This window comes from Pelodiscus sinensis, chromosome 2, assembly GCF_052426305.1.
Source record: "Pelodiscus sinensis isolate ZL-2025 chromosome 2, ASM5242630v1, whole genome shotgun sequence".
Classification (NCBI taxonomy): Eukaryota; Metazoa; Chordata; order Testudines; family Trionychidae; genus Pelodiscus; species Pelodiscus sinensis.
Genome location: NC_143053.1, coordinates 234,552,794 through 234,567,175, shown reverse-complemented (window position 1 = coordinate 234,567,175; position 14,382 = coordinate 234,552,794). Strand labels below are relative to the sequence as shown.

Below are 14,382 nucleotides of genomic sequence, written 5' to 3'. Positions count from 1 at the left end.
GGGGGTGTGTGGAGAGAGAGCCCCGAGCCTCGCTGTGCAGGGGAAAAGCACTCCCCCCTTGGCTGCGGGAACAGCAGCGCACCAGTGCGCTGTCTGGGGGCTTTCCCTGCACTCCTGTTGGCCAGGTTCCAGCTAATGGGAGCATCAGTAAACCGAGCCTGGGATCAGTGCAGGGCCTGAAGACAAGTGCGTGCCCCCCACCTGCTGGTTCCCAGACCCTGGACTCCTAGCTCCCTTGCTCACTCTCCTGCCAAGACCCTGCTCCTGCCCCCTCCCTCCTGGCCAGACACCTACTCCCATCCTGCTTCTACTCCTGCCCTGTACCCCCCAGTCCCCACGCTCATCCCCTCTGCCGAGACCCTGCACTCCTAGCCCCCTCACTCACCCTCTCCTCTCCCCCCACCAAGACCTCACAGCCTGTTCCTGTACCCTCCCTCTGGCCGGACACCCTGCCCCCAGCCTGCTCCTGAACCCTCCCTTCCAGACAGATACCCTACCTCCCACCCAGCCCTCATACCCTCAGCTCCACCTGCACCCTAGATCCTGAACCCCCATCCCTATCCAAATCACTGGTAGCCCTGTTGCTCACACTGAACCCCTGATTTTTTGCCTCACCCCAGAACCTAGGGGGCCCACAAAATCCACTAACCCTAAAATTCCCAGAAGAGTTAATCGGGCCTGAGGCTTTGAACCTCTTTCCTCCCCACCCCCACCAGGAGAGTGAGAGGTTTCAGTTGGAGGCCCATCAGAGAGAGTTGGGGGGGTTTTGAAGGGGCTTTTTTCGCTTCTCACTTGTTTGGTCCCAAGCTGATTTTTTTTGTGGATCAGTGACACCTGACCCAAAAAAAGGCTCCCCACCTCTGCCATAAATAAAGACAATGTTGAAACCTTTTTGTGTTGGCCATAATATTTTACTTTATTTAAAATGAAGCCTGGCCAACAAGGCCCCAATTGGGGCCCAGCCCCCATCTGACCGCAGCATCCTGTCCCTGGCCCCAATCCCGGGGGTGGCTCCATCTGACTGCAGAAAGGACTGGAGGTGGCCTCCCTCCTGCTGCAGCATGGGCAGGAGGAGAGGCTGTGTCAGACAGAGAAGGGTTGGCAAGCATAGTGAGGAGGGGGCGCAGGCCCCTAGTGGTTCTAGAAAAGTTGACATTTAAACAACTATTGTTGCTTTTGAGTTTTGTTTTAAATGACTTTATTTTTCAGTGTAAGCTATTAGAGAAATGTTAGCTTTCTTTTAAAATTCTATTAATGCATTATACTCTGCATAATAGAATAGATAACTAAACAAGTCAATTTCATCTACTAAAAATGGTTATTTGTATTTGTTTTAATATTTCTCAAGATGCCCAATCAATATCCCACCATACTGGGTTCACACAAACATAAAACGTAATTTCCCCACCTGCCCCTGCCCCATGGAGATTAGTTTAACTGGAGGTTTATTTGTATTAATTAATTATATTTTTAATATTAAATCTTCCTTTTTGTAGAGGCTTTAAAAGTCTTAGAATAAAACGTTTCATGGGGAAAAAATGTGTTTTAAAAACACCAAAGGCTTGCAAAGAAGAGTAGTGCGTATGAGGGAAATACTATGTTTACTCTCTGATAAGTCTTCTGTCAGGGTATTATGCTCTGCTCTTATAGGGACTGGATGAGAATCAATTCTGACTAGAGGGGGAATACATCCAATAGCCTTGTGATTTTTCCTCTAGGTATATTTACTTTTGAATATGCGTGTCCTTTAGCTACAGGTTTATCTATACTAATTATCTTCCTTACATGCCATCAAACAATGAGAAAGCTTAACCATTCTCTATCAGCTTGCTTACTTGTTACACAAGTCAGTGAATTCCAGGATGCTGGAACAGTGAAATGTACTTTTGTTTTGCAAGTCATTTACAGATATCTGAACTAGGGATGTTAAATATCAGTTAATTGAATAGTAAATTAACCTCATGAATTCTTATCAGTTACTCGTCTATTCTATAGTCCCCGGGGGTGGGGCCAGCAGCCAAGTTACTCTAGCCCCACTGCCACTCCATGCTACTGCCGCTGTATCAGAGGCAGCAGTGCGGGGTATAGGCGGGAAGCTGGTGCGCATAGGGAACCAGTTTAAAAACCAGCTCCCCTCGCGGACTGGCTGCTTGTCTGTGTGCAGATCAGTTGCCTGTTCATGTCTGATACAGAGGCAGCAGCGCTGGGTGGCAGCAGCCCCTGTACAGTTGGGGGCAGGAGTAGGTCCCAGTACAGGTGCGAGCCAGAACTGAGCCGGGCTGCTGACCAGCCTGCTAAAATATTTACTGACAAGGGGGCGGGGGAAATGTGTGCAGTCTATAACATCATATATATAGTAGCCCAATGTCTGTGACTCTGTAACACTGAAATGCTGGCTGTTCCCTCTGGGTGGCGCTGTTTCCTGAGTCATGTTCTTCTCCCGCCGTGGCACTTGGCTGACTTCTGTGCTGCTCAGCCGGGCCGCCACAGGGGAGCAAGCGGCACAGGGGGCCGTTTGGGCGCTGCGGTCCCCATGCAGCTCTGGGAGAGAAGACAGACATGGAGGAGAGACCTGAAAATCCTGTCTTATGACGGGATAATTGGCTAGTTAACAAATAAGCTTTTGCTTTTCAATTAATTGACTACACTGTTACATTCCTAATCTGAACCACACAGCAGCTAGGAAAGAAATGGCAAAGCACAATGTACGTTGTATACCATGCTTCCTTTCTGTTCCAGTAAAAAGATGGGAAACTAACTCTCCATCCCATACCCATGCCACTTTGGTAATAGATTCACTGGTTGTTTCTGATAATTTTCTTTATAGTAGCTATTTGGCTTAGGTAGTATTTTTGTTCTGATTTATACTTCAGAGTTTAAGTGCAAAAATGCTAAACTTTTGACATTCTGTATTGCTTGTGCCTGCTGAAACTAGTCTGTCAATAAGTTGCCTACGCTATGCCTCAGTGGCAAAAATATTTCTTTAATACTCTAGGTTTCTTGTAGAATGTGAAATTCAAGTTGTAACCTAAGCAAGCCATTACAAATACATTGTCATGTGAGCCAGTCAGTGGCTTGGTAGTATTTCACAATATTCTATGGAGTCCAGTAATGTTCCATTTTCCTGTGGTTGAAGAATTGATGGTATTGGTTGATTACTTGATAGGTGCTCTTACTACATGTCATCCTGTTGGCTAGTCTAGAGAGTCATTGTCTGTAGAACATAGTGAACTGCTACCATCGGTAGGGTTTGCCTCCCTAGCTTCTGTTTGCCAGAAGCTGGGAATGTGCAACAAGGAGTGGATCACCTGAGGATTACCTGTTCTGTGCATTCTGTCTGCATTGGTCACTATCAGAAGACAAGATACTGGACTAGATGGACCTTTGGTCTGACCCAGTATGGCCACTATATTATGTTCATGTCTATCAGGCAAAAAGTGGATAAAAGACAAGTTTTTTGAAAGAGCTAGAGTTAGAACCCTAGATAGATCAACTTGTACACTAAAACAATAAAAAATATTGTAGGTGTGTTCTTCTTTTCTTTGTTATACAAGCAAATCATAAATATATATATAATGATTATGGAAAATGCAGTGATTGTCCCAATATTCTTCTTCCGAGAAATGGAAATCCTAGTCTCCTCTCTATTCTATTTTAGGAATACTAAAACTAGTTCCAGTAATAGAAAAAAATTTTCATTAACATTGCTTATATATGATAGTATTTTCTGTTTGTTGGTTCTAAATAAACTGACTTTTCAAGCCAAATAAACTGTAGCATGAGAAAAGTTGAATAATTCAGATGTTTAGAATTCCAAAACTTTATTAAGTTGCAATAGACCTCTGAATATGCATATTTGAGACATATTCAGGTGTGTTAATTTTTCTTTTAAATTGTTAGCCGTCCTTGAAAAATGTATATGCTCCTTATGCTTTTTTGGCAATGTTTGAGAGTGTTAAAATGCATAAATATTTGTTTATTGCAGGAAGATATAGAGGCGGAATCTACTTTTTCATTAAATATGAACTTCAGCAGTAAACGAACAAAATTTAAAATTACTACATCAATGCAGAAAGACACACCACAGGCGAGTATTTTTCAACATCTTTAAAAGTCAACAGTTTTATATAAGTATTATTTAAAATGGACTTAAATCTGAAGTAGGGTTATCATGTGATTTAAAAAATTGATCATGCTGTTAAGCAGAAATAGAATACCTTTCATTTAAATATTCTAGGTGTTGTGTGCATTTTCTCAAATATTGATATCAATTTTAACATCGAATCTAAAGTGCTCACTGCTCACTTTCTATTCTTTCTTACAAATACTTGTACTGTTAAAAAAAAAAAAAAAAACCCATGAGCGAGTCTTTCATTTTACGTAATACCAGTACTGCAGTACAATCTCATTATCACAAAAGCTGAACTGAAAAATGGGAAATTATGTACTAAAATAACGGTATTCAAAATAAAACAATGTAACTCTGTTTCTTGTTCAGCCGGTCACTCAGAAAAATACATTTGGTTACAGTTTGCAGGAGACAATGCTGCCTGCCTCCTCTACAACAATGGCGTGGCCTGGTAGCGGACATAAGATTTTGTGCCAGATGCACTAATAATTCATGTGTCCCTTCATCCTCAACCACCTTTCCAGAGGACATGTATTCATGCTGACTGGTTCTGCTCATTAACAATCCAAAGGGAGCGTGTTTATTTTCCTCATCAGAGTCATTGCAACCAGCAGAAGATTGACTTTTTTTGGTGGTTCAGTTTCTGTAGTTTCTGCATCAGAGTCTTGCTCTTCTAAGACTTCTGAAAGTATGCTTCATACCGCGTCCCGCTTGGATTTTGGATGGCACTTCAGATCCTGAAACCTTGATTTGAGTGCTGTAGCTATTTTTAGAAATCTCACATTAGTACCATGTAAAAGGCGTCTTATTCTTCAGACTCATATTCTATACACCTAGATTGTGCTGAGAGAACTTGCTTATTAACATATTCCAGAGTTCATCAGTTGCCACTGTGGTTATCCGTATTTACAATGGCAGAAAGAGATATGCTAAAAAAAGCTAGCTATGTCTGTAGGTCTTTTTGATCTTTACTCAATCCATAAATTGAGTTGAGCCAGATTATAAACTCACCAGTCATAAATAAACAAGAGGCACTTCATGAAACCTGTCCTTATTATCTAGTCAGGATTACAGAAATGTATTAATTGTGAATGTTTTGTCTTTTGAAAACCTAGAACTAGAGTATGGATTCTAGGCTAACATTTTTCTGTTTCTCGGCTATTAAAGTTTATCTAGATTTCTTTCATTCATATAACTGACACATAGTTATACAGACTAATACTGTAACATGTTTGTTAATACCCTTAGCTTATTTGTCTTCATTCAAGATATCATCCACTACTTGGAATACAGTATATAATAATAAATGGTAGGGTTATGTGGCTTTGTGTGAAAGAACACAAAACAATGGGAAATCCAAACTCTTTTGAGTTTTGTATATAATCAAATCAGAAGTTGTGCACATGAGGGTATACTTAGCTATGATTTTAGCATTCCCCGTCCACTACGTTAGAGAGGTTTTTTTAATTTTTTTTAAGTACCATATTCAAATCTAATCAAAGCAATGAAAAGACTACTCAATTTGACCCTTCTTAAAACATCAGAACTTAGAAACCTGTAGCGTAATCTTTCTTTACCTTCACTACTACAAGAAAAGGGAGATAATTATGGACTTACATTGAAGATTTCAGAAGTGCCTGTCATTGTTAGACTAAATAGGTTTTATGTGTGAAAATAATTCTTGACATTATTTAAAACTACAGAACTGCAAATAATAGGTTTCACTAACTTAACATATTGAAATAAATTCAGTTTATCAACTCTCAAAAATGTTTGTTTTTGTATTATCTGCTACTTAGCAGTTGATCATTGTTGTAGAAATGTGCAGCTACTGTTTATTCCATAATTTCAGTTTGATTCCCTCACCTCCTAAAATGCCCAAAGACTTAACAGCTTTCATCATCCCTTTTTCCCTTGATAACTTGTTCCATGTTGTTGCACTGTTAATTCAGAAATCAGACACTCACTGGAAACAGATAATACAGAAACAACATGCAATTACTGTGTGTGCTCCAGTACTTACTTTTATATTGATCATATTCTTTATTAAAATACATTTTTAAATTGAAATGAAACTGTTGCAGAAATCCCAGTCTACCGGCATCAGAAAATCAACTGACTTTGTTACAGATCCTGTTCAGTTGCCATTTGCTTCAGGGTATATGAAGCTTTGCATATATAGGAAAAACCTATTCAAATTAATACCTCTTAATCTTTTAGAAATTATTCTCTTTCTGTGCTTGGTTTTGTTTTAAAAAATTCAGGATTTTTGATACGTGTTTATCTCTGTGCTCATTACCATGGTAAATATAACATAAGAATGTCCATACTGGATCAGTTCAGTGGTCATCTAGCCTAATAGTCTGTCCTATGAAAGAATCCCTTCAAAGCTGAATTTATTGTACCCCTTTTTGTTTAAAGTACACCCAGCTAACACAGCAGCAACTTTTTGGGGGGTAGAAGTTTGCACCCAACTGGTGTTCGCATCAGCGTCTTCAAAAATGATCTGCAGATATGGATACCTGTGGAAATAAAACATATACCCACAAATTTGCAGAGCTCTACTAATGTGGTTCTTGTTTGGGCATAACCTGCCACCTTTCAGAGTTTCTGTTAAATATCTTTTATAAAATCATTCTTTAATGAGACTGTTGGATTATTTAGTTTTTTTGTCATAGGAACATAAGCACAGTCATACTGGGTCAGGCCAATGGTCCATCCAGCCCAGTATCCTGTCTGCTGACAGTGGCCAATACCAGATGCCCCAGGGGGACGGGACACAACAGGTAATCCTCACGTGATCCCTCCCCTGTCCCCCGCTTTCAGAGAAACAGAGGCTCGGAACACTGTTCCTACCCTTCCCGGTTAATAGCCGTTGATGGACCTAACTTCTATGAATCTATTTAGCTCTTTTTTGAACCCTGTTAAAGTCCTAGTCTTCACCACATCCTCTAGCAAGGAGTCCCCCAGATTGACTGTGTGCTGAGTGAAGTAAAACTTCCTTCTGTTTGTTTTAAACCTACTGCCTATTAATTTCATTTGGTGACCCCTAGTTCTTATATTGTGGGAATATTTAAATAACTTTTCTTTATTCACTTTTTCCACACCAGTCATGATTTTATAGACCTCTATCATATTCCCCCCCTTAAGACCTGTCATCTAAGGTGGTTAATCTTAAAACTTAGCTAGGTGTAGGCACATCCGTATTAAAATGAAAATAGAATTACGTATCATTCCTTGTTTCCTTTACTGAAGATAACATCCTGAGACCATAGCTTATTGCTTTTCCCTCTACCAGGATCTTTACGTGTATTCATCTTTAATTCTTTTGCATGAAGTCCAAGCCTTATGGCCTCACATTCAAGATCCATTTTAGCTTTTGTGCCCCTTTATATCGGCAAGCATTTCTGAAGCTACCCTTCCACTTTTATCCCATTAGATTTTTAACTTATTCCTGCTTGTGCTTTCAAATTCCTTTTCTCAGACATGAAGCAACTTTACTTTCGTCCTTCAAGAACATCTTCCTCTTTACACACCTAAACACACCTGTTTATTGGAGCTTTTCTGCACTGATCTCTTTCAGATATCCTCCCCACTTCCTAATACCTATCTCATAGATCTGGAAGGGACCTTGAGAGGTCATGGAGTCCAGTCCCCAGCCCTCACAGCAGGACCAAGTACCATCCCTGATAGATTTGCCCCAGATCCCTAAATGGCCCCCCTCAAGGATTGAACTCACAACCCTGGGTTTAGCAGGCCAATGCTCAAACCACTGAGAGATCCCTCCTTCCGAACACATTCTCTTATTGGGTTGTACAAATTAAGGTCCTACAGGTAGGGACATGTCTTTATTATATGAAACATCGATGACATGAATCCTAATTTACAGATTCTAATTGACTGAAACAGTAAGCATTTCTGCCCCTATAAATTGGGGAATAATCGGCCATTTGTGTAGATTTGGGAAAGCTGTAAACAATTTCTAATTAGAGAATTCTTATTCCAAGGGATTTAGTTTAAGAAAGGGATAAGGAGGACTTCATATTTTAAAACACTAGCCAGTGCTACAAATATTCATATTATAATATATTTGACAGCAGCCTTCAACTAACTGAAGGAGGTTCCAGAGAGGATGGAGAGAGGCTGTTTTCAGTGGTGACAGATGAAAGTATGAGAAGCAACGGTCTCAAGTTGCAGTAGGAGCCAGCTAGGTCTAAACTATTTCATTAGGAGGGTAGTGAAGCACTGGAATAGGTTACCTAGGGAGGTGGCAGAATCTCCATCCCTAGAAGTTTTAAGTCCCGGCTTGACAGAGACTTGCTGGGATAATTTATTTGGGATTGACAAAGCAAGTGGTTGGACCCAATGACTTCCTAAGGTTTCCTTCAACATATGGATTCTGAGAGTCTATAATTTTATATTCTGTTTTATGTAGATGAGGCTTCAATATCTGTTCAATCTGTTCATAAAGCTAAAATATCCAGCTCCAAAGGGATGTGTTGGTGGCAGTTATGGACTACAGATCCTTTTTCACTAGTTTCATTCCCTGCTGTTCACATTTCTGGACAAGCATGTTTGGTCAGGGCACTTTGTGCTTTTGGCTGCTTAGAGCTGTTAGCAGTGTGATGGGGTCCCCAAGATACAACATGCACTGGGGAACTGCTGAGCCCTCTGTTCCCACATTGTGAAATATCCCTCTTCCTGTTCCTGGCAGGTACTACACTTAGACATCCACAGGCAGGGACACACCCAGCTGAGCTGCATGAATGCTTTCCTACCCTCAACAATAGATAAGCCAATTCACCCCAGCTCTCCTGTCTTGGACTGGTCAGAAGCCTGAGTAGTGGAAGTTTTTTACTCAGTTTGCTTCTTCTGCAAAGGAAAATATATCCTTACAACCTTTTTACCTAAAACAAATCTGTTAACTACAGAAAGATAGATTTTTGGTGGTAAGTAGCAGGGATATAGATCTATAGTAATCATATAGATTACTTAGCCTGCAAATTTATTTTTGTTCCTGAAGTTCTCCAAACTGAACCGGATTTGAATCCAATAGTGTCTCACCCTGCCAAATGGTACAAGAAGGTTATATATCCTCAATACACAGGCTGGGCTGACCCACTCCCAGCTCAGTGTCTTTGTCCTCCAGATGAGCTTCCAAGTGTTGATCTGTGGTGGGGAGTATGAGACCAAGTTATGATGTCACTTCCCCTCTTTTATAGGTTCTTCCAGCTTGCTGGAAAGATCTTTTGCTGTGATGTGAGGAACAGACAATTTCTATTGGTCAAGCAGTTTCTGTTGTGTACATATTCCATCTGAGACTTTTCCATTGTATATTGTTTTGGGGATTCTTTCCTTCAAGGGTATTGTTGAGCCATTAACCACTGTCTAGCTACCCCATTGTTATTCCTGAATGGGGGGTTGTGAGTGTTCCCACCTGACAACATATTTCAGTAACCCACACAGAGCAAAATTTCGTAATGTCACATATAGTGATAACACAATCTAACAAGATATTAATGTTTAGCAGACCAAGACTTTTAAAATGATACTTCACCAAGGCATAGCTTTTAACAAAGCATCATTACATCACAGCAGTGAATATGAGAGTTCCAGGGTGTTTGAGGGATAGCGTATCACAAGCAATCATTGTAAATAACAGCAATCTTGAGGCTCCCTTATCTATGCAGAGAGAGACTGGAATTGCACATTAACTTCATTGGGATCAAACCAGTATAAAAATGAGCTTTATGCTATTTTAGAATTCCCCAACTCCACTTCAACTTGCATTGTGTGCTATAGTCATAGATAAAAATCCTGCCTAGAAACTAAAATTGAGATTTAACTAGCTTTCATTGTTAAACATTTGTTTTCTTTTAACAAAGTGAGAAGCATTGTAGATGTTTTCTGAATGTTTATTGATCTTAGTATGTTTGTAGCATCACCATTTTCCCCATATTTCAGGAAATGGAGCAGACCAGAAGTGCTGTAGATGAAGACAGGAAAATGTACCTTCAAGCTGCTATAGTCCGTATCATGAAAGCACGTAAAGTGTTGCGACATAATGCTCTTATTCAGGAGGTAAGAGGAAATGCTGTCCATTACCATGGTCTAAATCAGGGGTGGGGAACCTCAGGCCTGGGGGCCACATCCAGCCTCTGGCTTACCTGGATCCAGCCCCCAAGGCATAGCGCTCCCCCAGCATTGGTGAGCCTGCACTGGCACTCTAGCCTCCCTGCTGCTGCATCGTGGAGCCGGAACACACAAAATCTACTAAGCTCGGTCCCCCAAGACTCCAGAGTAGGAGGGGAATGTGGGAAGTGTCTTTCTCCTTAGTCGGGGGCCACGTCATTGAGGGGTTTTCATTTGATTTTTGCTTCTCACTTGTGTGCAGTTCCTGATTGATTTTTTTCGTGGGGTCAGTGGCCCCAGACCAAAAAAGGTTCCCCACCCTTGTTTGACGCCTACATCTAGACTTCAGGCTTCTTTTGGAAGAAACTTTTTTCGGAAGAGATCACTGCAAAAGTGATCTGCTTTTTCGAAAGAGAGCATCCAGACTAAATGGATGCTCTCTTGCATGTAAGCTATGATTGCTATGGACAGAATAGCCACCAGGGCACTTGTGCTTTTTCTCTTTCCTCTTCTTCCAAAAGAACTCCCTCTTCCCCATCCACACATGGTTTTTTGCAAAAGAGCTCTTTCAGAAAAAGGCTTCTTCCTGGTAGAATGAGGCTTACCAATGCCAGAAAAACCCCTCTGTTCTTATTTTCTTGCGGAAGAAGGCAATTGCAGTGTGGATGTTCCTCAAGTTTTGTCGGAAAAACAGTTGTTTTTCCGGCAAAACTCTGTAGTGTAGACATACTCAAAATGAAAAACTGATGCCTGTGTCCTGTGTTTAATCACAAGACTGAGGCCAAGTACACCTCTGAACTAATATTTTAACGAGACTGTCAATAATTTTTCTAGAATTGTTTTAATTCAGAATGTAGTAGTTTTATTTAAGTTGTGGTTATCAGGTTGTCACAGGCATTAAAACAACGTATAATGTTCGCCGTGATACCTAATAAACCCAGAGCTCTTATGATAAGGCTAGATTTCATTTTGCTCTATGGCTCAGGTTTTAAAAATAGTTTAAGTGTAAACATACATATCAACTTTTATGGGAGACAAGTATCTAAATTCTCTAGACTGCTTTGAAAATGTCAGCCCACTAATTCTTCCCTTCACTTCTACCCCACTCAAAAAACAAACAAACAAACAAAAAAAAACCCAAAGAAGCCCAGAATTAGCATCTATCCATAACTGTATGGCCAGAATTTTCACGTCACCAGTGATCTGGAATATTTGGCTTGAAATCTGAACATCAACCTTCTGAATATCGGCTCTTTAATGTGTCTTAGTAGGAACTCCTCAAAATTGAAAAACCCTCAATTCTAGCCATTTTTGAAAACCTGGGTTTAGATGATCATCCATCACTTAAAATCAAATAATTTTACTATGTGATAAGCCACCTACACTACACACTAAAATAATCCAATGAGAATCAAGTAATACAGTAAATAAATCAACAATCCATTCCAATCAACAAGCCTGGCAGCATGCCTAGGTGACCAGTTTTTGGCTATTTGGTATCAAGAAAAGGAATGAATTACCAAGTCAAGGGAGTCTTACAGGAAAAAAACCAACCTAATTGGCAGCTCCTTCCCAGGTGTCTCTACAGATCTCCACTCTGGCAGTATAGAACAAGGAAGGAAGTAGTTGGTGAAAAACAGTCCTGGAATTTTGGAGCTGGGGTGGGCAATAATTTTGGATAGGGGCCATGACATCAAGAAGTTGGTAAGTGCTCAAGGGCCGCAGTCTTTCATAAGATAGGTAACCTACCTGAGGTTCCTGCTGTGCCAGTGGACCATATCCAGCAGCTTTGTGGGCTTGATCTGGCCCATAGGCTGTATTTTGCCCAGCCCTGATATAGAGCATTATAGGCAAAACCTACACTTCATTTGAAACAAAAATTGAATGTCACCCAGTGAAGATGAGACAACAGTGTTGTCCTGTATTTTGATGACTCTCCACTGATCAGCCATACCTTCCAAATAAACTTAGAATAAACTTTTCAAAAATGCCTTACTGACTTAGGACCATAAATCCCTTTTGAAATTGGGGCTTAGGGACTGAGGAGCTAAAGTCACTTTTAAAACTGGGGCTTAAGGTCTGAAATCACATACATGTTTCTGAAAGTAGAGGCTGGAGCAGCACAAGTGTAATTGATTATAAGTTATCAGGTAATTTGGTTATGATACATAAGGAGGTACAGAATCTAGCTCATTCCCTCTTAGCTTTGTAGGAATGAAAAGTGAAATACAGTTATGGAAATCTTAATCATTGGATAAAATGTGGACAATTAAGACTGTCAGACTGACATCTATTACAGAAAATGTCTCTTAGGTTTTTTCATTCAAAATATGGGCTCTGTCATCACAGTGAACTTATTACTGAAGGCTCATTTTTTTTCTCTTCAAATGTCTGTATTTGTCCTGTGTTGTGGAGTGCAGGAGAGTGAGTTTATCATTTGGTATATTTTGTTATTTTTGTGTTCAGATATATATGCCTTTAAACTGTTAGCTGTGACTGTTCATTGATAAGTAAAAGTAAACTCAACCAATAAAAGAAATATAGTCAAGAGAGAAACAATTTGTATGTATTAGATTATGTGCTTTCGTGGGCCAGACCCACTCATCTAGTAAACCATCTTGTTAGTCTTTAAAGTGCTACATAGTCCTGTATTTTGTTTCAACTACACCAGACTAACACGGCTACATTTCTATCACTATGTATCTTTTGACACTAAAACCTGATGGAGGTTATCTGTCTCTCAGAACTCTGAGAAATATAGTATGTAATAATCATTTTTGTGTGGGTGTGGGTTTTTTTATTGCTTTAGAGAATATATATTGCATTTGTTTGGAAGCAAAGTTCATGAGTGATACATTAAATGATTTTCTTCAACAGGTAATTAGCCAATCAAGAGCTAGGTTTAACCCAAGTATCAGCATGATCAAGAAGTGTATTGAAGTTCTGATAGATAAACAATACATTGAGCGAAGCCAGGCCTCAGCAGATGAATACAGTTATGTAGCATGATGTTGCTATCCAGCAGGCGTGGTTGTAAGAAGATCATTGCTGTCACTGTTTGGTGTGTTCCTGTGGGAAGAAGCAGGCGTGTGCCTCCATACCTGGTCACTTGGCAGCCCCTGTTTTTCTGCTGTTTACAACATCACCAGTGCCACGTCATGAGCGTCAATGAAAATGCCTATAGATATTTCAAGCTCATGTCATTATGACATTTCTTAAAACTTTACTAAAAGAATGAGTGAAGTATTGCTGAAATGTGGAAATTTGGTTGGGTACCATGCTTTCCCCTCCCTCCCCTTCACGTTTGCAGTTGATGTTTTTTAATGTATCTTAAAAGAAAAAGTTAAACTAAATATTGTAATATGACAGATATCCTAATAATTGTATCTACATTAAAATGTAAAAAAGATGAACATGATACTGCTGCTTGTCAAATAAAAAAAGAAATGGAATATGTCTCCAGGTTAATGACTATAAAAGTAGCTATGAAATCATGCCTGTTAATATTCTGTAGCCTTAAAAGCTGTGAAAATAATACCAGTTATGTTTGTTTTTGAATTCACTCCCATTTATCTTTCATAGGAATTTTGTTTATAAGCAGCAAATACTAAACATGGTAAGTAAAACAGTATTTTGAAACAAGATATTTATGTTAAATCAAAACATGTACTTGATCTGGGATCAGGCTAATTTTGATATATTTTGTCAATGTCTAAAGGCCATATGTATGTATATGTACCTCTCTGTCTGTGTCTCAATATACAATAGGATGATAATAGGTAATTATGAGAAAAAGTATAATTCATGAAGTTAATGGATTATCACAAATCATTAACTCAGGGGTCCCAAGTGCCAGTTCCCTCGGAACAATTGTGTAATCCAGTCTCTGATTCCCTTGGGGGCAGCTGTCTCATTACCAGCCCCAAAGCCCCTCACCTTCTTCCCATCGCTCCTCCCTGTCCCTCCATGGCATCCCATCCCTGAGGATGTGGCTTTAGGGATCACCGGTGGGCCGAGGGCCGAGGGCCAGCGGTAGCAGCAGACATGCCCCTTTGCACCCCCTGTGGCAGCAGGAGACGACAGGAAAATGGAGTGCACTGGGCGAGTGCACTTGCTCTGCT

The 14,382-nt window shown here is 40.2% G+C and overlaps 1 protein-coding gene across 5 annotated transcripts in view; it reads left to right on the top strand.

Moving 5' to 3' along the window:
• Nucleotides 1–13,713, top strand: part of CUL2 (cullin 2) — an 89,622-nt gene extending 75,909 nt beyond the window's left edge. For all 5 annotated transcript variants that reach the window (XM_014578525.4, XM_006133006.5, XM_075922692.2 and 2 more), the window contains 3 exons: nucleotides 3,986–4,087; nucleotides 10,094–10,210; nucleotides 13,139–13,713. In XM_014578525.4, the coding sequence (XP_014434011.1) occupies nucleotides 3,986–4,087; nucleotides 10,094–10,210; nucleotides 13,139–13,270 (351 nt within the window). In that variant the 3' untranslated portion in view covers nucleotides 13,271–13,713. The remainder of the gene's footprint in view (nucleotides 1–3,985; nucleotides 4,088–10,093; nucleotides 10,211–13,138) is intronic.
• The last annotated feature ends 669 nt before the right edge of the window (nucleotides 13,714–14,382 follow it).